The sequence below is a fragment of the Capricornis sumatraensis genome, chromosome 12, assembly GCF_032405125.1.
Source record: "Capricornis sumatraensis isolate serow.1 chromosome 12, serow.2, whole genome shotgun sequence".
Classification (NCBI taxonomy): Eukaryota; Metazoa; Chordata; class Mammalia; order Artiodactyla; family Bovidae; genus Capricornis; species Capricornis sumatraensis.
Genome location: NC_091080.1, coordinates 86,194,000 through 86,219,952, shown reverse-complemented (window position 1 = coordinate 86,219,952; position 25,953 = coordinate 86,194,000). Strand labels below are relative to the sequence as shown.

At 43.3% G+C, this 25,953-nt stretch overlaps 1 protein-coding gene across 2 annotated transcripts in view; it reads right to left on the bottom strand.

Annotated features, from left to right (window-relative positions):
* Positions 1–25,953, bottom strand: part of ITGBL1 (integrin subunit beta like 1) — a 224,412-nt gene that overhangs the window by 13,872 nt on the left and 184,587 nt on the right. For both annotated transcript variants that reach the window (XM_068984672.1, XM_068984673.1), the window contains one exon: positions 19,348–19,464. In XM_068984672.1, the coding sequence (XP_068840773.1) occupies positions 19,348–19,464 (117 nt within the window). The remainder of the gene's footprint in view (positions 1–19,347; positions 19,465–25,953) is intronic.

Genomic DNA, 25,953 nt, shown 5'->3' with positions numbered 1-25,953 from the left:
TCACAGTGCTGTTATCTGTGATGTGTACATGTTTGCTCAGTTGCTCAGTCATGTCTGACTCTTTGCAACCCCAGGCACTGCAGCCCACCAGGTTCCTCTGTTCATGGGATTTCCCAGGCAAGAATACCATAGTGTGTACCATTGCCTACTCCAGGGGATCTTCCTGACCCAGGGATTGAACCTGTATCTCCTGTATCGGCAGGTGGGTTCTTTAACCACTGAGGCACCAGGAAAGCCCTATCTATGTAATAAGCATGTAACAGATCATTCTAGAACCTGTAGGGAGAACCAGCCTAATGAAACATTTGAAGTCTACTAAATCTGCCTTCGGCTGCGGGCAGCTGCAACGGTGCACAGAGCGTGGCTGAAAGGAGCTACCCCACGTCCGAGGTCAAGGGCAGAATCCTGGAGGACCCCATGCCCGAGGGGTGGCGGCCAAGTGGAGTTACCCCACGTCCAAGAAGCTGTGGCTGAGCAGGCGCAGGAGGGCCTAGAGGAGCTACTCCATGTTCAAGGTCAGGAGGAGTGGTGGTGAGGAGATACCCTTCGTCTAAGGTAAGGAGCAGCAGCTGCGCTTTGCTGGAGCAGCCGTGAAGAGATACCCCACGTCTAAGGTAAGAGAAACCCAAGTAAGACGGTAGGTGTTGCAAGAGGGCATCAGAGGGCAGACATACTGAAACCATAATCACAGAAAACTAGTCAATCTAATCACATGGACCACACCCTTGTCTAACTCAATGAAACTAAGCCATGCCCTGTGGGGCCACCTAAATGGGCAGGTCATGGTGGAGAGGTCTGACAGAATGTGGTCCACTGGAGAAGGGAATGGCAAGGCACTTCAGTATTCTTGCCTTGAGAACCCCATTAACAGTATGAAAAGGCAAAATGATAGGATACTGAAAGAGGAACTCCCCAGATCAGTACATGCCCAATATGCTACTGGAAATCAGTGGAGAAATAACTCTAGAAAGAATGAAGGGATGGAGCCAAAGCAAAAACAATAACCAGCTGTGGATGTGACTGGTGATAGAAGTCCGATGCTGTAAAGAGCAATATTGCATAGGAGCCTGGAATGTCAGGTCCATGAATCAAGGCAAATTGGAAGTGGTCAAATAGGAGATGGCAAGAGCGAACGTCGACATTCTAGGAATCAGCAAACTAAAATGGACTGGAATGGGTGAATTTAACTCAGATGACCATTATATCTACTACTGTGGGCAGGAATCCCTCAGAAGAAATGGAGTAGCCATCATGGTCAACAAGAGTCCGAAATGCAGTACTTGGATGCAATCTCAAAAATGACAGAATGATCTCTGTTTGTTTCCAAGGCAAACCATTCAATATCACAGTAATCCAAGTTTACGCCCCAATCAGTAACACTGAAGAAGCTGAAGTTGAACGGTTCTATGAAGACCTACAAGACATTTTAGAACTAATACCCAAAAAAGATGTCCTTTTCATTATAGGGGACTGGAATGCAAAAGTAGGAAGTCAAGAAACACCTGGAGTAACAGGCAAATTTGGCCTTGGAATGTGGAATGAAGCAGGACAAAGACTAATAGAGTTTTGCCAAGAAAATGCACGGGTCATAGCAAACACCCTCTTCCAACAACAAAAGAGAAGACTCTACACGTGGACATCACCAGATGGTCAACACTGAAATCAGATTGATTATATTCTTCAGAGCCAAAGATGGAGAAGCTCTATACAGTCAACAAAAACAAGACCAGGAGCTGACTGTGGCTCAGATCATGAACTCCTTATTACCAAATTCAGATTGAAATTGAAGAAACTAGGGAAAACCACGAGACCATTCAGGTATGACCTAAATCAAATCCCTTATGATTATACAGTGGAAGTGAGAAACAGATTTAAGGGCCTAGATCTGATAGATAGAGTGCCTGATGAATTATGGACGGAGATTCGTGACATTGTGCAGGAGACAGGGATCAAGACCATCCCCATGGAAAAGAAATGCAGAAAAGCAAAATGGCTGTCTGGGGAGGCCTTACAAATAGCTGTGAAAAGAAGAGAAGCAAAACGCAAAGGAGAAAAGGAAAGATATAAGCATCTGAATGCAGAGTTCCAAAGAATAACAAGAAGAGATAAGAAAGCCTTCTTCAGCAATCAATGCAAAGAAATAGAGGAAAACAACAGAATGGGAAAGATTAGCGATCTCTTCAAGAAAGTTAGAGATACCAAGGGAATATTTCATACAAAGATGGGCTCGATGAAGGACAAAAATGGTATGGACCTAACAGAAGCAGAAGATATTAAGCAGAGGTGGTAAGAATACACAGAAGAACTGTACAAAAAAAGATCTTCATGACCAAGATAATCACGATGGTGTGATCACTCATCTAGAGCCAGACACCCTGGAATGTGAAGTCAAGTGGGCCTTAGAAAGCATCACTACGAACAAAGCTAGTCGAGGTGATGGAATTCCAGTTAAGCTGTTTCAAATCCTGAAAGATGATGCTGAGAAAGTGCTGCACTCAATATGCCAACAAATTTGGAAAACTCAGCAGTGCCCACAGGACTGGAAAAGGTCAGTTTTCATTCCACTTCCAAAGAAAGGTAATGCCAAAGAATGCTCAAAATACTGCACAATTGCACTCATCTCACATGCTAGTAAAGTAACACTCAAAATTCTCCAAGCCAGTCTTCAGCAATACGTGAACCGTGAACTCCCTGATGTTCAAGCTGGTTTTAGAAAAGGCAGAGGAACCAGAGATCAAATTGCCAACATCCGCTGGATCATGGAAAAAGCAAGGGAGTTCCAGAAAAACATCTATTTCTGCTTTATTGACTATGCCAAAGCCTTTGACTGTGTGGATCACAATAAACTGTGGAAAATTCTGAGGGAGATGGGAATACCAGACCACCTGACCTGCCTCTTGAGAAATCTGTATGCAGGTCAGGAAGCAACAGTTAGAACTGGACATGGAACAACAGACTGGTTCCAAATAGGAAAAGGAGTACGTCATAGCTGTATACTGTCATCCTGCTTATTTAAATTCTATCATGAGAAACGCTGGACTGGAAGAAACACAAGCTGGAATCAAGATTGCTGGGAGAAATATTAATAACATCAGATATGCAGAGGACACCACCCTTATGGCAGAAAGCGAAGAACTAGAGCCTCTTGATGAAAGTGAAAGAGGAGAGTGAAAAAGTTGGCCTAAAGCTCAACATTCAGAAAACGAAGATCATGACATCTGGTCCCATCACTTCATGGGAAATAGATGGGGAAACAGTGGAAACAGTGTAAGAGTTTATTTTGGGGGGCTCCAAAATCACTGCAGATGGTGACTGCAGCCATGAAATTAAAAGACGCTTATTCCTTGGAAGAAAATTTATGACCAACCTAGATAGCATATTCAAAAGCAGAGACATTACTTTGCCAACAAAGGTCCGTCTAGTCAAGGCTATGGTTTTTCCAGTGGTCGTGTATGGATGTGAGAGTTGGACTGTGAAGAAAGCTGAGCACCGAAGAATTGATGCTTTTGAACTGTGGTGTTGGAGAAGACTCTTGAGAGTCCTTTGGACTATAAGGAGATCCAACCAGTCCATTCTGAAGGAGGTCAACCCTGGGATTTCTTTGGAAGGAATGATGCTAAAGCTGAAACTCCAGTACTTTGGCCACCTCATGCGAAGAGTTGACTCATTGGAAAAGACTCTGATGCTGGGAGGGATTGGGGGCAGGAGGAGAAGGGGATGACCGAGGATGAGATGGCTGGATGGCATCACGGACTCAACGGACGTGAGTCTGAGTGAACTCCGGGAGTTGGTGATGGACAGGGAGGCCAGGCGTGCTGCGATTCATGGGGTCTCAAAGAGTCGGACACGACTGAGCAACTTAACTGAACTGAACTGAACTGAAATCTGCCTTCACTTGGCTTCCCAAGTCTTCATACAGGTAAGCAATTTTCCATTTGATTTTCATTTCCAAGGCCATTCATCCTCTCCTGGCATCTGGCAACCCTCCCCCCACCCCACATTCATGATTTTTCTTTCTATTCTCTTCCCTTCCCCTACACCAAAATATTCACCAAGAATGCTCTGGATGTGTGTGGTCCAATGTAGTGATCACTAATCAGCGTGACTATTTATTAAAGTTCAGTGAAATTTACAATTCAGTTTCTTAGCCACGCTAGTCACATTTCAAGTGTTTAACAGCCACACATGGCCAGCGGCTACTGTGTTGAAAAAGGCAGATATGGAACATTCCCATTATCTTTGAAAATACTCTTGAGTGGTGATGTTCTAAGCAATGACATTTCCAATGAATCCATTGGCTCTGAGACACACTTTCTTAATACACTGTAATGATGGTGCTCAATTAAGTAACTGACCCACATGAATGGATCTAATTGCATCAGCTACAATTAATACATACTGTCTGCCCAATACTCTTTTTACGTCGTTAATAATAGGAGGACCCTCATTTTTTTCATGGAGATGCTGATATGTTCATCTGGAAAATATTTGATTACTCAGGCTCCTTTTGACCTAGAGTTGCCCTTAGGACTTAACTCTATTAAGGGAGATAACAAAGAAATCTCTTGGGTAAAGTTTCCAGGAAAGCTATTGTCATCCAAAGAAAATGAGACAGACTCAGCTAGCGCATATCTTTTGCCCCTTTGTCCTATTCTTTCCCCTTTCTTCTTTCCTAGAAGATGGCACAACAGGAGGTTTTCAATGGGCATGAAAGGGCAGAGTGGGAGGGGAGAGAGGTGTGTGGGACGTTGATGGCTCTCAGGCAACCACGCTGCCATCCACCCAACCCTGAAGTGACAACCTGCAGGCTTATTTTTGTCATTACTTTTCGCTGAACACAGTCCTAACTGGCTGTATAGTCAGGCCATTCAAGATGGCTGTTCCCTTGTTCTCTGCACATTCCCTGCTCAACCAGTCTCTGCTTCACTCATCTGACCATCCAATCCTCTTCATTATACACTTAATCAGTAACGGTTTATGTACTTGCCTCTTGCCCCAGCCACTGGTCTCTCTGGTAACAATGAGCCAGCGTGATGTCAATTTCCCCTGTAAATGCTAAGCTCTTCCTCCCCGGAGTACCAAAGATTGCTGCCACGTCCTGCCACCCGCCATATGATGGGTGGGGTGTCGCTCCAGGAACTCTTGTTGTGGACTTGCAAGATTCTCTTGTCCAGGAGCTACCCTGATGGTCCAGGGGTTAAGAATCCACCTTGCAATGCAGGAGACTCAGGTTTGATCCCTGACTGAGGAACTGAGATTCCACATGCTGCAGGGCATCTAAGCCAGCTCATCGCAACTACTGAGCCCGGGACATGTTAGACGATCCCATCGGCCGCAACCAAGACCCAACACAGTCAAAAATAGATAAATCAACATATAAAAAACGACTCCCTGTCCAATAATCCACTGATGTCTCTGCCACTGTCTCCAGGCTGGGCAACTACAAGGCCTGCAGGCTGGCAGGGTGCCTCCCAACACTGGTATATGTACAAGCTCAGGAAAGGGGTTTGCAGTTTTAAGATGTAATTCAGAGACAAGGAGACAATCACGAGGCCACTCAGATCGTCCAGCTAAGAAAGGCGTGGCCTGAGTCAGTGGTCTTGACCTTCCTCAACATAAGTCCAGCAGTGCCTGGGGGGCGGAGGTGTCACTGCAGTCGTACTCTCAGGCTGCCTGATCATCTTCAAATTGCAGCTGCGAACCAAAGAATTCCTAGAAGAAATGTGAACTGATTGTGTAATTAAGAGGTGGCTCTTCATTATCCTTTCTTGTTTCTTAAATTGGACTCATGGGCTCATTCCAGGAGCTGAGGGGAAAAAGGAAAGCAGTAAGCAGTCCACTTCTTCTTCTCATCCTGGATATATGGAGTACCAGAGGGAGGTCTCCGGTTAAGCTTGAAAGTGAAAGTGTGCGTCGCTCAGTTGTGTCTGACTCTTTGCAACCCCATGGACAGTAGCCCACCAGCCTCCTCGGTCCGTGGCATTCTCCAGGCAAGAATACTGGAGTGGGTAGCCATTCCCTTCTCCAGGGGATCTTCCCGACCCAGGGATCGAACCCAGGGCTTCTGCATTACAGGCAGATTCTTTACTGTGTGAGCCACCAGAAACAATTAAACATATAAGAGCCAACACATAGATACATTTTCTTTATGAAATCTTAAAGTCAAGTGTCACTAACACACAAATACATCCCAGGGACTATCACTCCAGCCAAAGCTTTTTTCTCAGTAGGGAGATCTGATTAAAAAAAAAATTCACGCATGTGTAGATCACATAATATTTTTGTTATTAATAGAGAATTGGGAAGGCCCACATGCAGTCTACGATCACTGAACACCGCTTGATGTTGTTCAGTTGTTAAGTCATGTGCAACTCTTTTGGGACTCCATGGACTATATAGCTCACCAGGCTCCTCTGTCCATGGGATTTTCCAGGCAAGAACACTGGAGTGGGTTGCCATTTCCTTCTCCAGGGGATCTTCCTGACTCAGGGATCAAATTTGGCAGGGGGATTCTTTACCACTGAACCATCACTTTGCTCACCAGTTTCAGCTGATTAAGTGAGGCATAGTCTTCCTACTGACTCTCTCTGTGCCAGTCACTCTCATGACTCCCATTTTCAGGTAGCAATTTTGGTGTAATCAAAACTGCACTGCTTAAAATTATGCAATTGCTTACCTTCACCTTCAGGAATGCTTGCTAACTGATCCCAGCCTACCAGAATTGATTTAATCACTTTCAGCGTTATTGTTGGTACTTGTTGGTGCTTAGTCATTCAGTTGTGTCTGACTCTTTGTGACTCATTTGACCACAGCCTGCAAGGCTCCTCTGTCCATGGGATTTCCCAGGGAAGAACACTGGAGTGGGTTGCCATTTCCTTCTCCAGGGGATCTTCCCGACCCAAGGATCAAACCCACATTTCCTGTGTCTCCTGCATTGCAGGCAGATTCTTGCCCTGCTGAGCCATCAGTGAAGTCCTATTTTTGTTGGAAAGGGGGATGGACATCATTGCCTGTTAGTTCTCATGTGCCTGCTGACTAAGTAAGTTTACATTATTTGGGGTTTTACTTGTTTGCAGAAATGCTCAGGGAGTCCCAGCTTTGGAGTCAGGGATCCGAATTTTGATCTCTGGCCACACATTAGATATGTGGGCTTCTTGTCAGGCCCTCCAAGTGCAAGGTCAGAGATGCTATGACTCAGGGTCTGGCAGTGAACCGAGAAAATTACCCAGATGAGCGATGTCAATTTTGCTTTTTGAAGCCGCACCCGAGGGATGATGCTAGTGAGCTTCACGCATGCCTCACAGTAGGATTTGTTCTCCACAGGCTGCCACGTGATGTTGCTGTTCTTCAGTCGCTAAGGCACGTGTGACTCTTTGCGACCCTATGGACTGTAGCATGCCACACTCCCCTGTCCTTCAGTATCTCTTGGAATTTGTTCAAACCCACGTCCACTGAGTGGGTGATGCCATCCAGCCATCTCATCCTCTGTTGTCCCCTTCTCCTCCAGCCCTCAATCTTTCCCAGCAACAGGGTCTTTGCCAATGAATCAGCTCTTCACATCAGGTGGCCCAAGTATTGGAACTTCAGCTTCAGCATCAGTCCTTCCAGTGGATAGCCAGGGTTGATTTCCTTTAGAACTGGCCACAGGATGTGGAAACTAAATTCTTTGAACAAAGTAACTGCTACTCCTTCCTCAAGGCACAGAATTGCTGGTTTATATGACATCAACTTCCTAAACATTCTGTAGTTGGTGCTTCAAGAAATCTAAAACAGAGGTATTTGGGACTTCCTTGGTGGTCTAATGGCTAAGACTCTATACTCCCAATGCCCTCTGTGAAGAAAGCATTCTTTTTTTTCAATAAATGGAGACAATGATACAAAAAAACATAGTCTCCTCCACCCATCTGACTGCTCAAACCAGAAACTTGTGACTCACCCCACAAGTCACCCTGCCCCTCACTCATGTCTTTCAATCATGAATATCCATAAACGGGAATTTTACTCCCGCAGTAGGGTCAGGGGCACTCTCCTCAGGTTCAACTAAACATTTAGATCGACAGTTGACACTGGTCTCCTTGGAGGGATGTGGGACGGGACAGGAACCACATCCTGTCAGCTTTCCTCTCCATGGGTGTCCTTACTGCAGTTCATGAGGATAACAGCTTTATACCGCAGTCTGGGGATAACCTTTTCTCCAGGTAATGCAGTTCAGATACCTGGAGATGAACTCTGCATTGCACAGATGTTGAGGCTTCTCTGGCTTAGAAGTCTTATGCCCCATAGGAGCCCAAAATCTCTTCCAATGATTCCTTAAGCATAGCTTCCAGAAAATCCTCAAGAGACATGCCTATGGGCTGAGACAAGACACTCACGGAAACGTATAGGCTTCCCATAAGACTTTCACAGTTCATTCTTAATCCCTCCCAATCTAGTTGAAAATTATCAGCCATAGGTCACATTGCCATGAGCCACGTGGCCTGGTTGGCATCCACCATACTCATCTGTTTCCGGGGAGCTGGAGGAGGGGTCTAACAGAGGGCCGCGTCCCCTGCTGCAAGTCGAAGGATTTCGGGAGCCTGTTGTCATGTCTCTAGTATGTTATCGAATACATCACAGTTTTCCCATCCTTACTGTCCTCCATCTAGCTAACCTGCCTGCATCTCTCTCCAGTACGCGTCTCCTAAAATCACATTTACACAGCAACTCTACAAACACACACTCCTCCCAGCAATCCAGAGCTCGCCTAGCAGCCAGGGGTACTTTGGAAACAGAGTCATCTTGCTATTGTCTTGTTTAAATGCTTCTATGGTTTCCGATCAGTCTTTCAGTGAGAGTGAAAGTTGCTCAGTTGTGTCTGACTCTTTGTGACCCCATGGACTATACAGTCCATGGAATTCTCCAGGCCAGAATACTAGAGCCTTTCCCTTCTCCAGGGGGGTCTTCCCAACCCAGGGATCAAACCCAGGTCTCCCGCATTGCAGGCAGATTCTTTACCAGCTGAGCCACAGCAAAGGCTTTCAAATCAAGAACATGTTTACAAATCTATCATATTCTGTCCTCTTTGCTATCTTATCATCTATCACACAGAGCTTCTCTTTGGTTCTCAAAAATCCCTTGACCATGTCATCCTCTCTTTCTGCCATATGCCAGAGCACACTTTGTTCTGTGATTCCTGGGTCAATCCACCTCCCCTCATCCGGCTAAATATTATGATCTGATTACCAAATGTGGTGGTCATGATGTTTAGCTGATTAATACATTTCAAACACATATTAGTTCCCCTCCCTGGAGGCTCAGACTGTAAAGAATCTGCCTGCAATGCAGGAGACCCCAGTTAAATCTCTGGGTTGGGAAGATCCCTGGAAAGGGAATGGCTACCCCCTCCAGTATTCTTGCCTAGAGAATGCCATGGACAGAGGAGGCTGGCAGGCTACAGTCCATGGGGTCGCAAAGAGTCAGACATGACTGAGCAAGTAACAGGCACACACAAGCACATATTAGGCATCGTATAATTTTGACCAGATATGAAGGCATTCGCAAAGCTTCTGTAGCCTCCAGTCTATGTCAAATCCCGTATCATGTATGTTTTCATTGAATTAGTGCTTCTCCTTTCAGACCATCCACCTCACTGTCCGTTCTTTCTCAATGTCGCCCTTCAAGTGTGACCATCAACTCTAATAGATTCATCATGAAATCTCCAGTGCTGGCTAACAGTGGAGGCTCAATCATATTTCCTGAATTAAACAAGAAATAAACGATTATGTCAGTTTTGACCATGCAGAATTTCCATATTGGAAATAAATAATTTGAGTTTCAAGAGTATGAAGCCAGGAGGCAATGATGCTAAGAAATCATCTTGGGAGACACTGACCTTAAGAGAAAACAGGAATAGCTGAGGTTATGCAAGAGCAGCAAACAGTCAGCAGAAAAGACATCCAAAGGCAATTTATAGGGAAATGCTAAGATTTATTGGCAGGCTCTGAGAGCTTCCCCCTGGTGGCTGATAAAGAATCTGCCTGCCAAGCAGGAGATGTGGGTTCGATCCCTGGGTTGGGAAGATCTTCTGGAGAAGGGAATGAAAACTCACTCCAGTATTCTTGTCTGGGAAATCCCATGGACACAGGAGCCTGGCAGGCTACCATCCATGGGGTCACAAAAGAATTGGACATTACTTAGCAACTGAACAAAAACAACTGCTTCCTTCTGCCTCTGAGAGATAAGATAAAGTGATTACGAGAGAAGAGAGAAGAGCATGTCAAGAGGAACTGAAAGCAGAGTAACCACAACCCTATGCTAAAAAGTGGCCACGCAGAACGAGAACTGAATGGCACCTCAGATTTGGGCAACTGGGAACTATGAATAATCCCAGAGAGTCAGGCAGAATGGAGGGAGACAGAGCAAGTTTCCATGGGTTAAAGATTAAACCAAGATGGGACTTCCCTGGTGGTCCAGTGGTTAAGAATCCACCTTGCATGCAGGGGACACAGGTTCGATCCCTGGTCGGGGAACCAAGATCCCACATGCCATGGAATAACCGAGCCTGCAGGCTACAGCTACTGAAGCCCATGCGCTCTGGAGAGCAGGCGCCAAACTAGGGGGTCTGTGTGCCTCCAGGAAAGATTCCACACGTCACAACCCAGTCCTGCTGCAGCCAAATAAATAAATATACATTTTAAAAAGTAAACTAAGTGTTCTGCTTAAAAGTCTGCTTCAAACAAAAATGTTTTGAAAAAAAAGACTGAACCAAGAGGAATGCAACCAGACAGGTCAGAGGTAAAGGTGTCTAGGAGAAATTACAGGCATGCTTGTGTTTGAGAGGCAGTGACGGTCATTACATGGGACAAGTATGCAATGAGTATTGGCTGACTTAATTATGTGCTATATACATGATGGGATAATATGAAATAAGATAATATTTTCTGTGATAATGGGTATTTTCAGGAATACAGAAACTGGCGATGCATGTGGTGGTTTGAACCTTAAGGGCCAGCGTCATCTTATTTGTGTTACTTCACACTTGCAAACCCATGAGATGCTACCCCCTAGGTACCCTGCTGAGTAAGAGCCACTAAAACCGCTCCTGAGATACATGTGGCCACTTTGATTTGGTAGCTCAATGTCAAGTGTGAGGATAAAGACGGCTTTAGGCAAAGAAAAAAAGCAGACAGTCATCATTCTGAATAAACTGTTACAAAATGGAATTAATAAGCAAACATGAGTTCTGGTCCTATGTCCCATAGTTTACTGTAACCCACAGCATGAACTCCAGCTGGACTGGTTCTGTCTTTCATCCTTTATATATGTATATAACACTAATGATGGCTACCCAGGTGGCGCTCATGGTAAAGAATCAGCCTGCCAATGCAGGAGACAGAAGGGATGTGGGTTCATCCCTGGGCCGGGAAGATCCCCGGAGAAGGGCATGGCAACCCACTCTAGTGCTCTTGCCTAGAGCATCTCATGGACAGAGGAGCCTGGTGGGCTTCAGTCCATAGGGTCGCAAAGAGTCAGACATGACTAAGGTGACTTAGTGTACACACACAACACTAATGACAACAATATTTGTATCTACATATGACACATGTGCTGGATACAGCCCTGAGTACTTTATATGCATTAACTCATTCAATCTCACAATAACCCTACAAGAGACATATAATCATCTCTTATAGGTGAGAGAAGTGGGATATGTAAATTGCCTCAGGATATACTGGGAGTAAGTGGCTGGCCAAGGTTGGAACCAAGGGATCCTCATGTTTGTGGACTTAACAGACGTTATAATTTGCCATTTATATTTCTATATAGCAAGTTACATTTACATAAATGTTTGTGAAGGGAACTTGTGGTCTCCTTATCAATGGGTCTAGCATGCCATATATTTTAATACTGGAATTACTGTATGTTCAAACTCGTTAATTAACAGCATGTCTCTTGTAATTTTCTTTCCAGAGAACAGCAGAGAAAAAAAAAAAAGAAATTCAAGGGACTTCCCTGGTGTTCCAGTGGGTAAGACTCCATGCTCCTAAGCAGGGGGACATGGGTTCGATCCCTGTTAAGATTCCCACATGCTGCCAGATGCAGCCAAATAAATTAATTAAATTCAAGATTATAATAGTCAGTGTTACTCATTCAGTCGCGTCTGACTTTTTGAGGTCCCATGGATTACAGGCTGCCAGGCTTCTCTGTCCATGGGATTCTCCAGGCAAGAATACTGCAGTGGGTTGCCATTTCCTTCTCCAGGGGATCTTCCTGACCCAGGGATCGAACCCAGGTCTCCTGCATTGCAGGAAGATTCTTTACCATCTGAGCCACCAGGGAAGCCCAAAGCCACAGCACTCGACATTCCCAGGCAGTCTCCCATCCAAGTCCTAGTCAGGCCGACCCTCCCTGCTTAGCTTCCGAGATCAGATGCGTTCAGGGTGGTATTGCCATCCCTGAGCTACCAGGGAACCCCTACAACAGTCAAGGCTCAAACAATTCCTTCCACAACTGTCTTAACGAAATCATAATTTGAGGCCAAGTGCAAAACTCATGTGGGAGGTGATGTTTCCAGTGAGAATATGAATTACACTTGATCCTCATTATTTGAAGATTCCATATTTGAGAACTTTCCTACTCCCTAAAATTTATTTGTATTCCTGAAATCAACACTCGAGAAGCTTTCCAGGGCATTTGAGAACACAGGGCAAATGGTGAGAAATGGAGGTGTGCAAGGTTCACACTCCCAGTGGAGGTCAAAGAAGGTCACGCTCTGCCTTCTTGGCTCAGTTCTTACACTGAAGACCAGTGTTCTTTTCCCAGTACCGGTGGTGCTGGACTCTTTGCATTTTTGCACCTTCCGTTGGTGATCTTGATGTTTTCGATGGCTCCCAAGTACAGTGCTGAAGTGCTAGCCAGTGTTCCTAAGTGCAAAAAGGCTGTGATGTACATTACGGAGAAACCTGTGAGCCAAATCATCTTCATTCAGGCATGAGTTACAGGGCTGCTGGCCATGAGCTCAACATCAGTGAATCAACTATATGTGACACGGTATGTCTTCACATAGAAACACACATGAAACAAGGTGACGTACTGATCGGTTTTTGAAAATGCCAGGAGCAGAGGTGGGATCCTAGCTAGCCCCGTATTTCCCTCAAGAGCCAGTATTTGCCAACTCCCTATTCATGGCACCTTTATAAGCCATGTGTGTGTTAGCTGCTCAGTCATTCTGATTCTTTGCGATCCCCTGGACTATAGCCCACCAGCCTCCTCTATCTATGGAATTCTCCGGGTAAGCATACTGCAGTGGGTTGCCATTCCCTTTTCTAGGGAATCTTCACGACCCAGGGATCGAACCTGGGTCTCCTTCATTGCAGGCAGATCCTTTACCATCTGAGCCACTAAGGAAGCCCCTTTATAGACCATAGCCACCAGGAATACCAAGACTGGACTTACCTTGTTGAGGAACACTTCCAGAGCGTCAGTGTGGATTGGAAATGATGTGTGGCATTTCTAGCTAGAAGTCACTGTGGATACCCATGAGCTGACCACTGATGCGGACGTCTCCCCCTCTCCTGGAACTAACCTCCTCCAAGCAGTAGGACTGAGCCACCATCATAGTAAAGATTCACAAGTGAATGAAAAGGAAAGCAAAAACACGCTGGAATGTGTACAGATGTGTGCATAGGCTCCAGTGCAAAACCTGTGCCAGAATGTAAGGATTCCTCCTGTCACCTGGGGTTCAGAGCTCAGAGAAAGCAGGAGAAGGCAAGCGAAATTGATCGTTGCTATCCACAGACACCTTTTAAATTAACAGTATCATCCTAACCCCGAATCTCTCAAGGACATTATTCGAATATCAAAGTGAAATTTAAGAACAACCACATGGGGACTTCCCTGGGAGTCCAGTGGTCAAGAATCCACCTTCCAATGTGGGGGACGTGGATTCAATCCCTGGTCCGGGAACTAATATCTCACATGTCATGAGGCAACTAAGCCTGCGGGTCACAACTACGGAGCCTGCATGCTCTGGAGCCCACGTGCTATAAATAGAAAGCCCATTAAGACCCGATATAGCCAAATAAATAAATATTTTTTAACAACAACATAAAATATTTTCAAGGGAAATTTCCAAGGTGTGTTTCCTTTACATACTTGAAAGTGTTCTGAGATCCTTTGGTCAATAAAACATGAAATTAAATGCACAAGTGATTTTGCAGAGCCGGCTGCTACCATTTAAGAAAAAGCACTGATAGAATCCATCCAGTTATACAGGTCAAAGATGCTATGCTGATCTGATTCGTGTGTGTCAGGTGCTAGCAGACACACCCAGTGGTATAGAATCTGCCTGCCAATGTAGGAGATGTAAGGGACTCGGGTTCAATCCCTGAGTTGGGAAGATCCCCTGGAGGAGGAAATGGCAACCCACTTCAGTATTTTTGCCTGAAAACTCCCATGGACGGAGGAGCCTGGTGGGCTACAGGCCATGGGGTCACAAAAGAGTCGGAGACAACTGAGCGAGTACACACGCGTCAGGGCACACAGAGGCAGCAGCAGCGTTTTCTCCAACCTTGAAACACATTCGTCCTCGGTAATTAGGTTCCGATATCGTCTATATTGGGGAAGATTGACCACCTAGGAATTAATCTCTAAATATGAGAGGAAGGATCTTGAAAATCGTAGCCAAGGCTCTACCAGGAGAATAAGGATTATTAACAGATCAACACGTCTCCAGCTACTGCCTGATCTACTGAGCTTCATCCTGCATCCAACCAGACAGAGGCAGAGTGGATATCAGCAACATGCAGACGATGCCAAAGAACAAGAATCTGCACTTCCAGAAAGGACAGGCCACCAGGCAGGAGAGTTGGGGCCCTTCTGCGGCGGTGTCCCAGCAGCGCCATCCTTCCCGTTACGAAGACTTTCACTCAGCACCCCTTGAGGTTCTCTGCCCAGAGGTTTACTCCAGCCACGGAAGACTGCTCTGAGCAGGTACCTGTGGGACAGGCTGGATGTGGCCTGGGAATTAACGCCTCCTAGAAGCCATCCTCAACCCATGACTGATGATAGAAGAATTGCTGTGCTTTACTCGGAGAAGTGAAAAGCAAAGGAGAAAAGGAAAGATGTAAGCATCTGAATACAGAATTCCAACGAACAGCAAGAAGAGATAAGAAAGCCTTCTTCAGCAATCAATGCAAAGAAATAGAGGAAAACAACAGAATGGGAAAGACTAGAGATCTCTTCAAGAAAATTAGAGATACCAAGGAAACATTTCATGCAAAGATGGGCTCGATAAAGGACAGAAATGGTATGGACCTAACAGAAGCAGAAGATAGTAAGAAGAGCTGGCAAGAATACACGGAAGAACTGTACAAAAAATGTCTTCATGACCCGGATAATCACGATGGTGTGATCACTTATCTAGAGCCAGACACCCTGGAATGTGAAGTCAAGTGGGCCTTAGAAAGCATCACTATGAACAAAGCTAGTGGAGGTGATGGAATTCCAGTTGAGCTATTTCAAATCCTGAAAAATGATGCTGTGAAAGTGCTGTACTCAATATGCCAGCAAATTTGGAAAACTCAGCAGTGGCCACAGGAATGGAAAAGGTCAGTTTTCATTCCAATCCCAAAGAAAGGCAATGCCAAAGAATGCTCAAAATACTGCACATTTGCACTCATCTCACATGCTAGTAAAGTAATGCTCAAAATTCTCCAAGCCAGTCTTCAGCAATACGTGAACCGTGAACTTCCTGATGCTCAAGCTGGTTTTAGGAAAGGCAGAGGAATCAGAGATCAAATTGCCAACATCTGCTGGATCATGGAAAAAGTAAGAGAGTTCCAGAAAAACATCTATTTCTGCTTTATTGACTATGCCAAAGCCTTTGACTGTGTGGATCACAAGAAACTGTGGAAAATTCTGAAAGAGATGAGAATACCAGGTCACCTGACCTGCCTCTTGAGAAATCTGTATGCAGGTCAGGAAGCAACAGTTAGAACTGGACATGGAACAACAGACTGGTTCCAAATCAGAAAAGGAGTACGTCAAGGCTGTATACTGTCACCCTGCTTATTTAACTTATATGCAGAGTACATCATGAGAAATGCTGGGCTGGAAGAAGCACAGGCTGGAATCAAGGTTGCCAGGAGAAATATCAATCACCTCAGATATGCAGATGACACCACCCTTATGGCAGAAAGTGAAGAGGAACTAAAAAGCCTCTTGATGAAAGTGAAAGAGGAGAGTGAAAAAGTTGGCTTAAAGCTCAACATTCAGAAAACAAAGATCATGGCATCTGGTCCCATCACTTCATGGGAAATAAATGGGGAAACAGTGGAAACAGTGTCAGGAACTTTATTTTTTGGGGCTCCAAAATCACTGCAGATGGTGACTGCAGCCATCAAATTAAAAGATGCTTACTCCTTGGAAGGAAAGTTATGACCAACCTAGATAGCATATTGAAAAGCAGAGACATTACTTTGCCGGACTAAGGTCCGTCTAGTCAAGACTATGGTTTTTCCAGTAGTCATGTATGGATGTGAGAGTTGGATTGTGAAGAAGGCTGAGCGCCGAAGAATTGATGCTTTTGAACTGTGGTGCTGGAGAAGACTCCTGAGAGTCCCTTGGACTGCAAGGAGATCCAACCAGTACATTCTGAAGGAGATCAACCCTGGGATTTCTTTGGAAGGAATGATGCTAAAGCTGAAACTCCAGAACTTTGGCCACCTCATGTGAAGAGCTGACTCATTGGAAAAGACTCTGATGTTGGGAGGGATTGGGGGCAAGAGGAGAAGAGGATGACAGAGGATGAGATGGCTGGATGGCATCACTGACTTGATGGACGTGAGTGTGAGTGAACTCCGGGAGTTGGTGATGGACAGGGAGGCCTGGCGTGCTGCGATTCATGGGGTCACAAAGAGTCGGACACGACTGAGCAACTGAACTGAACTGAACTAGAGTTTCCTCCTCTGGATTGGGATGAAGCTCCAACTGACCGCAGCAGTAATCGGGTTGATAGCACGGTCTTCATTGGCTTCCCCTTCTCCACTGTCACGTCTTCCCACTTTCCTACCAGTAACTCATTCTTTTCTCCAATAAACTCTCTTGCTCACACGTGCTCAGGCATGTCTAACTCTTGTGACCCCATGGACTGCAGCCTTCCAGGCTCCTCTGTCCCTTGGATTTTCCTGGCAAGAATACTGGAGCAGGTTGCTATTTCTTCCTCCAGGGGAGCTTCCCAACCCAGTGATCGAACCCATATCTCCTGTGCCTCCTGCATTGATTGGCAGGCAGATTCTCTACCATTCAGCCATCTGGGAATCCCCTTCCAATAAATGACTTACATCCAAATTTTAATCTCAGATTCTGACTTCTCATACATTTTTTACAAAAATTCTAGTCTCTAGGGCAATTACATTTCTGATTGTATAGCATCAAGTAATTGATGTTTAGTTTGTACATTTACTGGTTTGGCTAATGGGAGTCAGTAGCCCCCACCCCTCCCCTAGGGCACAGATAACTCTGGGTAGATGGACAAAGTGGAGACATGGAGAATCAAAAAGTAAAAAAAACTATCACTGTGAGATGTTTTCTCATTTACCTAGTAAATATCTGATCTCATCTAACAAGATATATAGGTTCATTTTATCTTGATTTCCTCCCCAAAGCTGGAGACAAAGAGAGATTCCCTGGACGGGGTGAGGGATTCATTATTTTATGGGTATGCACATACAACAGGTCTGTACTGTGTCAGGTACTTAATGACAACAATAGAAGGGACAATAGTCTGTTTAGATATTTCTGCTGACTACTAGAAGTAAAGGGAAAATCTAAACTAAAAGTAATATTGACATAAAGTACAAACAGTTGTATGTCACTCTGGGGAAAACTGTGGTTTAGCAAGAGATCTGTGAACTAAACTCCACACTCCTACCGTGGGTCTGGCACTTTGCAGAGATGGGACATTAACGCCTCAAACCTCACTCACTTTTCCATTTGTGAGACTAGAGTAGGAGGAACAATCTCTGAGGATGGCTGTCATGGGAACCGGGAGAGAGAAAACACGCGGCCCAACAGTTATTAAAAAGGGCTTTTCCCCTTGGCTCACAGAAAAATGAAAGAGGAAAATACTTTTGGTGAAATTCCAAGTGTTTTGTAGTTGGTTAGAGAGAGAGTTGCTAGACAGCCATACGTGGTGGTCAGAGAGATGACAGAGATGGATGGTCAGCTCTCTTCATTTATATGTGCCTTTGGGGGCTTTCCCCCCAATAACAATACCCAATTCATTATGGTAATTATCTTAAAGAGATTGAGTTATATTCTGTTTGTGTGATTCCATGTCCAGTTCACCTCGATTGTCCTAGAAACCTGGGAGGGGCCATAATCAGCATGCACCTTCTACAACACGGATCTTTGCAAGACTGAAATGGAACCACGGTGACCCTCATCCCCTCCCCTGGATGAAGCTCAGGTGGACACTGGCAACATTCTATCCCCGCGACTCTCCTTTTTGCAGTAGTACCTTCGTTATGACACTCTATCTGCCTCACTCTTCCTTTATGTTGCTTACCCTAGTGGCTCAGACGGTAAGAAATCTGCCTGCAACGCGGGAGACGTGGGTTTGATTCCTGGGTCAGAAGATCTCCTGGAGAAGGGAATGGCAACCCACCGCAGTATTCTTGCCTGGAGAATCCCATGAACAGAGGAGTCCATGGGGTTGCAAAGAGCTGGACATGACTGAGCAACTAAGAGTAACAAGCTTGTGTCTGGGTCTCAGATTCACTATGAAAACAGAGTGTATATCTCTTGTTACTGTGTAATTAACTTGGAGTGTATCTTACTGTTTTTTATTCTTTTTTCAAGTCTCAGGTGATACTTCCTGGATCAATTTTTATCAGTAGAGTAATAAAAACTGGAAACTTCTTGGTTGAAGCAAACCCTTTCCTTGTCTTCAGAGAATCTGGTTTAGCGTCCGTCTTCTTTTACTGATAGGATGCTGCGTCTTTTCACATACATACACATGGACTAAATTCAGAGTTCAAGGTCATTACCAACCCAATTGTATATGACTAAATGTACAGGTCTAATTGTATATGTATATGCTAATTGTGGGGAAGGAAATGGCAACCCACTCTAGTATTCTTGCCTGGAGAATCCCATGGATGGAGGAGCCTGGTGGGCTACAGTCCATGGGGTTGCAAGAGTCGGACACAACTTAGCAACTAAACCACCACCATCACCACTACCATATGCTAATTGTATATGGCTTTTTGTATATCTTCTTTTTAACAGAATTTTTTTTAAAGGAGAAGTAGAATAAGAAAAGCAGAGAACGCAGGTTGCAGGCAGAGAGCTATGAGAATCGCTCACCTCCACAGACCACGCCGTCCAAATCTTCACAGCGCCGATCGTCACATTCACACGTGTTGCCATACACCCTGCTGTCTCCCGGCGGGTAGCAAGTGCACTTGCCACATTCACACTTACCTGCAAAACACACAGGGAAAACACACTCATTAGGAGACTCACGGAATCAGGAAGACTTTTCAGGAAAACAAGCATCTCATTAGACCCAGACCTCCTGGGTCAGTATCTAGTCTGTCTGCTAACAATTCAGCAGATACCTTCTCCTAAATCCCTAAGGTCAAGCTGAAGGTCAAGCATAAATGCCAAGGAGGTTGAGCTGGAGCTGAAGGGACAACTCCTGGCTCATAGGTGATTGCTGGTTTCTACTTTCCATGTTCTGTTTCATTCATTTTTGAAGATTCATTCAATGATGAAACTCCCTGGATGTTTCATATTCCACTATGAGGAGACCATTTAACATAACTGAATCAATTGTATTTATTCTGACACAATTTGAACTAATATGGTCATTTAAAAATATTTTTAATTTGGGTCTGTCTGCCACATAAGAAAAAAAAAATCTCATGGGTACATTTCAATCTGATGTTTTAGTGGTGATTTGGTGTCAGTTTTTGAGTTTACAGAATTCATCTTAACATGGGATATGGGTCAGAGTTCATGTCCTAAATATCCTTATTAACCTTGACTTAAAGTTTAAAAATAGAAACTTGTTTTGGAATTGAGTTTGGTTCACAGTTTGGGAATTTCTTAATTATTTTCCTTATGACTTTTGTCATTATTTCCTGAGCTGTAACTATGCCTCAAACACTATAATTTCTTCCATTCCATCCTTTTGTATTCATGATACCACACATGCACTAACATTATCACTATCATTTTACTAAACAGGAGATGGAGACATATTGAGGCCAAGTAATTTTCTCTGCTGAACCAGCTCTCAAGGGATAGATTCCAAATTTATATCTATTCTCATCATGCTTAAAGTTTGTGCATCTAAACATTTGGCCATATTGTATCTTAATATATCATAACGGAGCTCCAGGAGGCTGTATGAGAAAGCACAGTGCTTTTTTTCTGAGGAGTTGGGACTGGTTTGCCAGAAATTCAGCCGAATGACTACTCCAAGACATCTGTTAACTCCCTGTCATTATCCCAACCATCATAATTACACACCCACTGAAATGATCATAAGATACTTCAGGGCTGACCCTGCCATGTTGTTAGTCATTCTGTTACTGCTTTTGTATTATGCTAAAGAAATTCTGATCTGGGATATGATAGAAAAAAGAAAAATTAGTATTTAGAATCATATCACTTCAGAGCTGTAATTAAAGATAATCTAACGCAGTGATTCATAATCTTTTCTGGCAGAAGTGGCAGGGTCATGGTCCCTTTAAGAATCTGATGAAAGATACAGCAATAGATAGTGTTGTTCTGGCTGCCCTTCAACCCATCTTTCTACTTGGAGGCAGAGCTGAGTTCAGCAGGAGACAAAGCCCTCCACCTCCCGCAATGATATCCCCTCTTCCAGGGAACTGGCGGACCGAGCAGGGACACCCTAGACGCCCTTGGCCAGGGCTCGGATTCTCGAGGGTGAGAGCAAGGCACAGGGACTGCGGCAGAGTGGCAAGTGTAACAGCACGGCGGTGAGCCACCAGGGGCAGGGAGGCAGACACTCCAAAGCGAAGGCTGGTTCGTGGCACTGCCTTGCTTCCCTGCCTTGTTGTGTGAACGAACTGTCCAAGCTTGCACTCTGAGCCTAAGCCCTTGGAATAAAATATTTTTTCATCTCAGTGAATGAAGTTGGTGACCATTATCAGCAATCAAGAACTCTAACTGGTAGACCCGGGATCTGTCCCTGGAAAATATATACTAGCATGCATTTATTTCTTTGTAAAATGTCATGAGGATCCATGAGTGTCTATGATTTATTTAAGAGATGAGGAAACTCAAGTACACTGAGGCTAAATGACTTGCCGAAGGTTAGCAAAGTAGACATTGGCCATGTAGCCATGCTGGTGTGAGAACCCAGATTTTCTGAGCTGTGCATAATATTGCCGGCTGTGCCTGAACACACTGGCCCTCTCATGGGTAGATGTATGAATGACATCTATGATCCAGACTGGGGACAGAGGCAAACTGCATACAGCAGCAGTATGGTTGACTAACCCATGGTGGACAGACATGGGAAACACCAATCACATCATTCCTGAGACATAATCCACTCCCGGTTACCAGGGCAACCTCAGTTCTTAAGTTTGAGGGTACATGTGTTTATGGCGACCATTTAATTAACATTTTGAGGCATATAATAAGTTTCCTGACTATGTATTATTGGTTTCTTTGACAAGCATGAACTAACTACTGGCATATGTGTTTATTTTATTTTTCACTTGAGGAAGAATTAATTAATTTACTCAATATCTATTACTTAGTCATAGTTCAAAAGATTAAACACAAATATCTATCAGATCCAGACTCATTAATAAAATTATGGTATATAAACAAAACAGAATATTATAGCATGTGAGGTTTTAAAAACTTTTTTTGGATGCTCCTCACAGCATGTGGGATTTTAGTCCCCCAACCAGGGACTGAACCTGGGCCCTTGGCAGTGAGAGCTCAGAGTCCTAACCATGGAACCATCAGGGAACTCCCCATAGAGGTTTAAATTTCTACATTTCACTGGCCGTATATTCTACAACTTTCTCTATAAAATTCAACCTAGTGTTCAATAGCCTATTTAAATCTAATCTCTCCATAAACCCTCCCTCGTCCTCTGATTAGTTTAGTCACCTGTCAGAATGCAGTCTTCTCTCTAATCCCACAGTACTTAGTTCACACCATTAGTAGATCAGTGAATGCAAACTTCTTACTAAATACATGTCTGAACCCTACTATAAGTAGTGATCTTTGTTTCAGGCTGTGGGTGGGTTCATGCAGTGACTGACTTTATTTTCTTGGGCTCCAAAATCACTGTAGATGGTGACTGCAGCCATGAAATTAGAAGATGCCTGCTTCTCGGAAGAAAAGCTATAACCAATCTAGCCAGCATATTAAAAAGCAGAGACATCACTTTGCTGAATAAGGTCTGCATAGTCAAAGCTACGGTTTTTCCAGGAGTCATGTACAGACATTGGAGTTGGACCATAAAGAAGGCTGAAAGCTGAAGAATTGATGCCTCAAATTGTGGTGCTGGAGAAGACTCTTGAGAGTCCCTTGGACAGCAAGATCAAAGCAGTCAATCCTAAAGGAAATCAACTTTGAATATTGGAAGGACTGATGCTGAAGGTGAAACTCCAGTACTCTGGCCACTTGATGCGAAGAGCAGACTCCTTGGAAAAGACCCTGATGCTGGGAAAGACTGAAGGTAGAAGGAGAAGGGGATGAAAAAAATGATATAGTTGGGTGGCATCACTCACTCCATGAGGTCGAAAAGAGTCAGACACGACTAAGCAACTGAACTGAACTGTAGGTGGGATCTGTAACTGTATAATATCTGTGATAGATATTATTATTTACATATTAATAATTTAAAAACATGTTGAGAAGCTGTAATTTCAATAACTCACATAAAATCCATTTCTTTCTATTTCTCAAAAAAAATTAACTATATTTTCTGATCCAGAATGAGATTATTTAAGAAGAGCAACATATCATCAAAGGCACCTGCCAGCCTGGTAACAGCAGTTACACTCTCTACAACCTTATTTTCTTCTACTTTTTAAAACCGCAAAAACCACACTTGCATACAGGCTCAACAGTGGGAGAGTAATTAGGGGCTCACATAAAACAGAAAAGAGATTAGCACTTCGCTAACACAGTCGTCCTTTGCCTAAAATAATAGGTTTACCATAGCAACCTGATTGCACCAGGAAAAGCTCTTGCCAAATGCATCTGAAGTTCCCCTGAAATTTCCCCAAGGAGGAATTAAACACTTGAGAACTATAATATTCTGTACCATTTCATCTAAGTACAAATATTTTGTGTGTGAGAATAAAGTCATCTTCCATCAGACAAATTTAAAGGGAAGAGGCATCTTCACCTATTGCTTCAAAGTGAGCAGCAAGATGTCTTATAATTCAAGCCACTCTGATGCTACTTCAATTAGTCAAGGAAGTGATGCTGGCGACTTTTTAAAAACGAGGATAAATGTCAATCCTTCCATTCATGTTTTCTCAGTATACAAGGATTGAAGTAATCAATCACAGACCTTTGTGCAGAAGGTAAAGAATCTGCTTGCCAATGCAGGAGACTCAAGAGTTGAGGGTTCGATCCCTGGGTCAGGAAGATCACATGGAGGAGAAAATGGCAAGCTGCTCCAGTATTCTTGTCTGGGACGTTCCATGGACAAAGGAGTCTGGCGGGGGTCCATGAGGGTATCAAAGAGTTGGACACAACTTAGTGACTGAGCATGCAAGCAAGGCATTTAAACAAATGATGCACTGATATCATTTTCTGTTGTCTGTCTAGAGTGTCTAAAATGGAAATTGCAATATGGGAGCAGCAAAGATCACTTTTCTGTAAAGCTTTCCCAAGGTCTTGTGGAGAATATCACAGAGGAAGTCTCTTAGACCTTGAAGTAAGATGATCTCATTATTTCACCCTTAAGATTAGTTTCTATAACAACTAAAATTACTCAATTCACTTATTTCTAACAAAAATTTTATAAATTAGGTAGCCACATCACACTCATTTACCAGTATAACTCAGAAACTAAACAATAATTTCAAGGTTAAAACAACAACAACGGAGAATGAATGGGTTTGGAAATGTGGAGCTTAAGTAATCAATGTGGTCAATCCCGAATGAGGCAATATAAAGGAGAAAAGGAATCTCCTTCTCCCTAGCTGGTAAATCTATTGGCCAGACAGTGGGTGGCACCTTGCTTCACAAAGTTGGGGATTCTGCAAACAAAAATCAGCCATAAAAAGAAAGAAAAACTCACTCAGTTATAGTGAGGTTGGATGAACCTAGAGTCTGTCATACGGAGAGAAGTAAATTAGAAAGGGAAAAACAAGTATCACATATTAACACCTACATACGGAATCTAGAAAAATGGTGCTGATGAACCCATTTGCAGGACAGCAATAGTGACACAGATGTACAGAATAGACTTGTGGACTCAAGGTAGGGAAGGAGAGGGTGGGACAAATTGAGAGAGTAGCAGTGACGTTCATACACCACCATGCGTAAAACAGTTGGCTAGTGGGAAGCTGCTGTGTAACGCAGGGAGCTCAGCCTGGTGCTCTGTGATGACCTGGGGAGGTGAAGGGATGGGATGGTGGGTGGGAGGTTCAAGAGGGAGGGGATATATGTATACTTATAGCTGATTCATGTTGTCCTATAGCAGAAACCAACACAACACTGTAAAGCAATCATCCTCCAATTAAAAATTATAAACAATCCTATTACATCCAGGCATATACTTGTTTGGTACTGAATTAATGACTCCATTCTAGGTCATAAGCACAAGCAATTGTAATTCACCATGAAATACTCTGTGCGATAAATGTCAAAGGATAGACAAAGGCAACAAATGCTATTTACCAGTGAAAGAGCTGATGCAGAGAAACATTTCTATAGAAAGTTTCTTGAAGATAAACTATATTTGGGCAAAAAGGGAAAAGGTGGAATCAAGCCCTCATCACTTTCAAATTCTTGCTTGGTTTGTCACTTTAAAAAATTCAACGGTGTGAGTGAATATATCACTTCCTTAATAGTTCAAGAGCACTAATTAAATTGATTTGAAACAAGTGTGGACTCTCCACACCAGAGATAATTAGAAAATTTATTTTACAAAATGAATAATGAAATCCATCTAACAATAAACAATACATTTCTATCAATGAGCTAACATTTTACAATGAAGAAAAAATAAACTATAAAGCAATATTTTCTAACTTATTTTTCATTATTCTTTATTTCTGAATCTGCCAATATTAATTTCTCCAAATGATAAACATTAGAAAGAACATTGAGTATATATGTAAGAGTATCCATATGTACATTTAAATTTGAAGCTATTGTTAATGCCATGTGAGCAACTTATCCTCAAACTATTCTTGCAAAAAAAAAGAAAGACACTTTGTACGATTCTTAAGTCTTCTAACATCAAAAGTATTTCAAAATAAAAATATTTTAAATTTAAAAAATATACAAGTAAAATCCTAAACATAATTTATCTATATAACTAAATGTTTTGTGAAAAAAAATAAAGCCCTATCAATAATTATGTGTACTTTTAGCCATACATTTTACATTCACTTTTGGAAAACATACTTTAGCATCATATTCAGGTCTTAAGTCATTTTTTCTCAATAAAGCAGTGTCAAATATATGCAGAGCCTGGGAATTACACAGCCAAAAATGTCAGAAAATCAATAACCTTAAAATTTAAGGATATAGCAAACTTGGTTTAACTTTGCCATTTTATAGCACAGTTGACATAATCAGAATTAATGGGTAAGAGTTACAGGGAAACAGTTTAATAGACTGTAATAAATAGTATTACACATATCAGAGTAGTTCACTCTGATGGAACGTACTGCCATGGTAAGGAGTAAGCTTTCATCACTAAAGGAACTGAAGTCAATAAGGCAGTCTCTG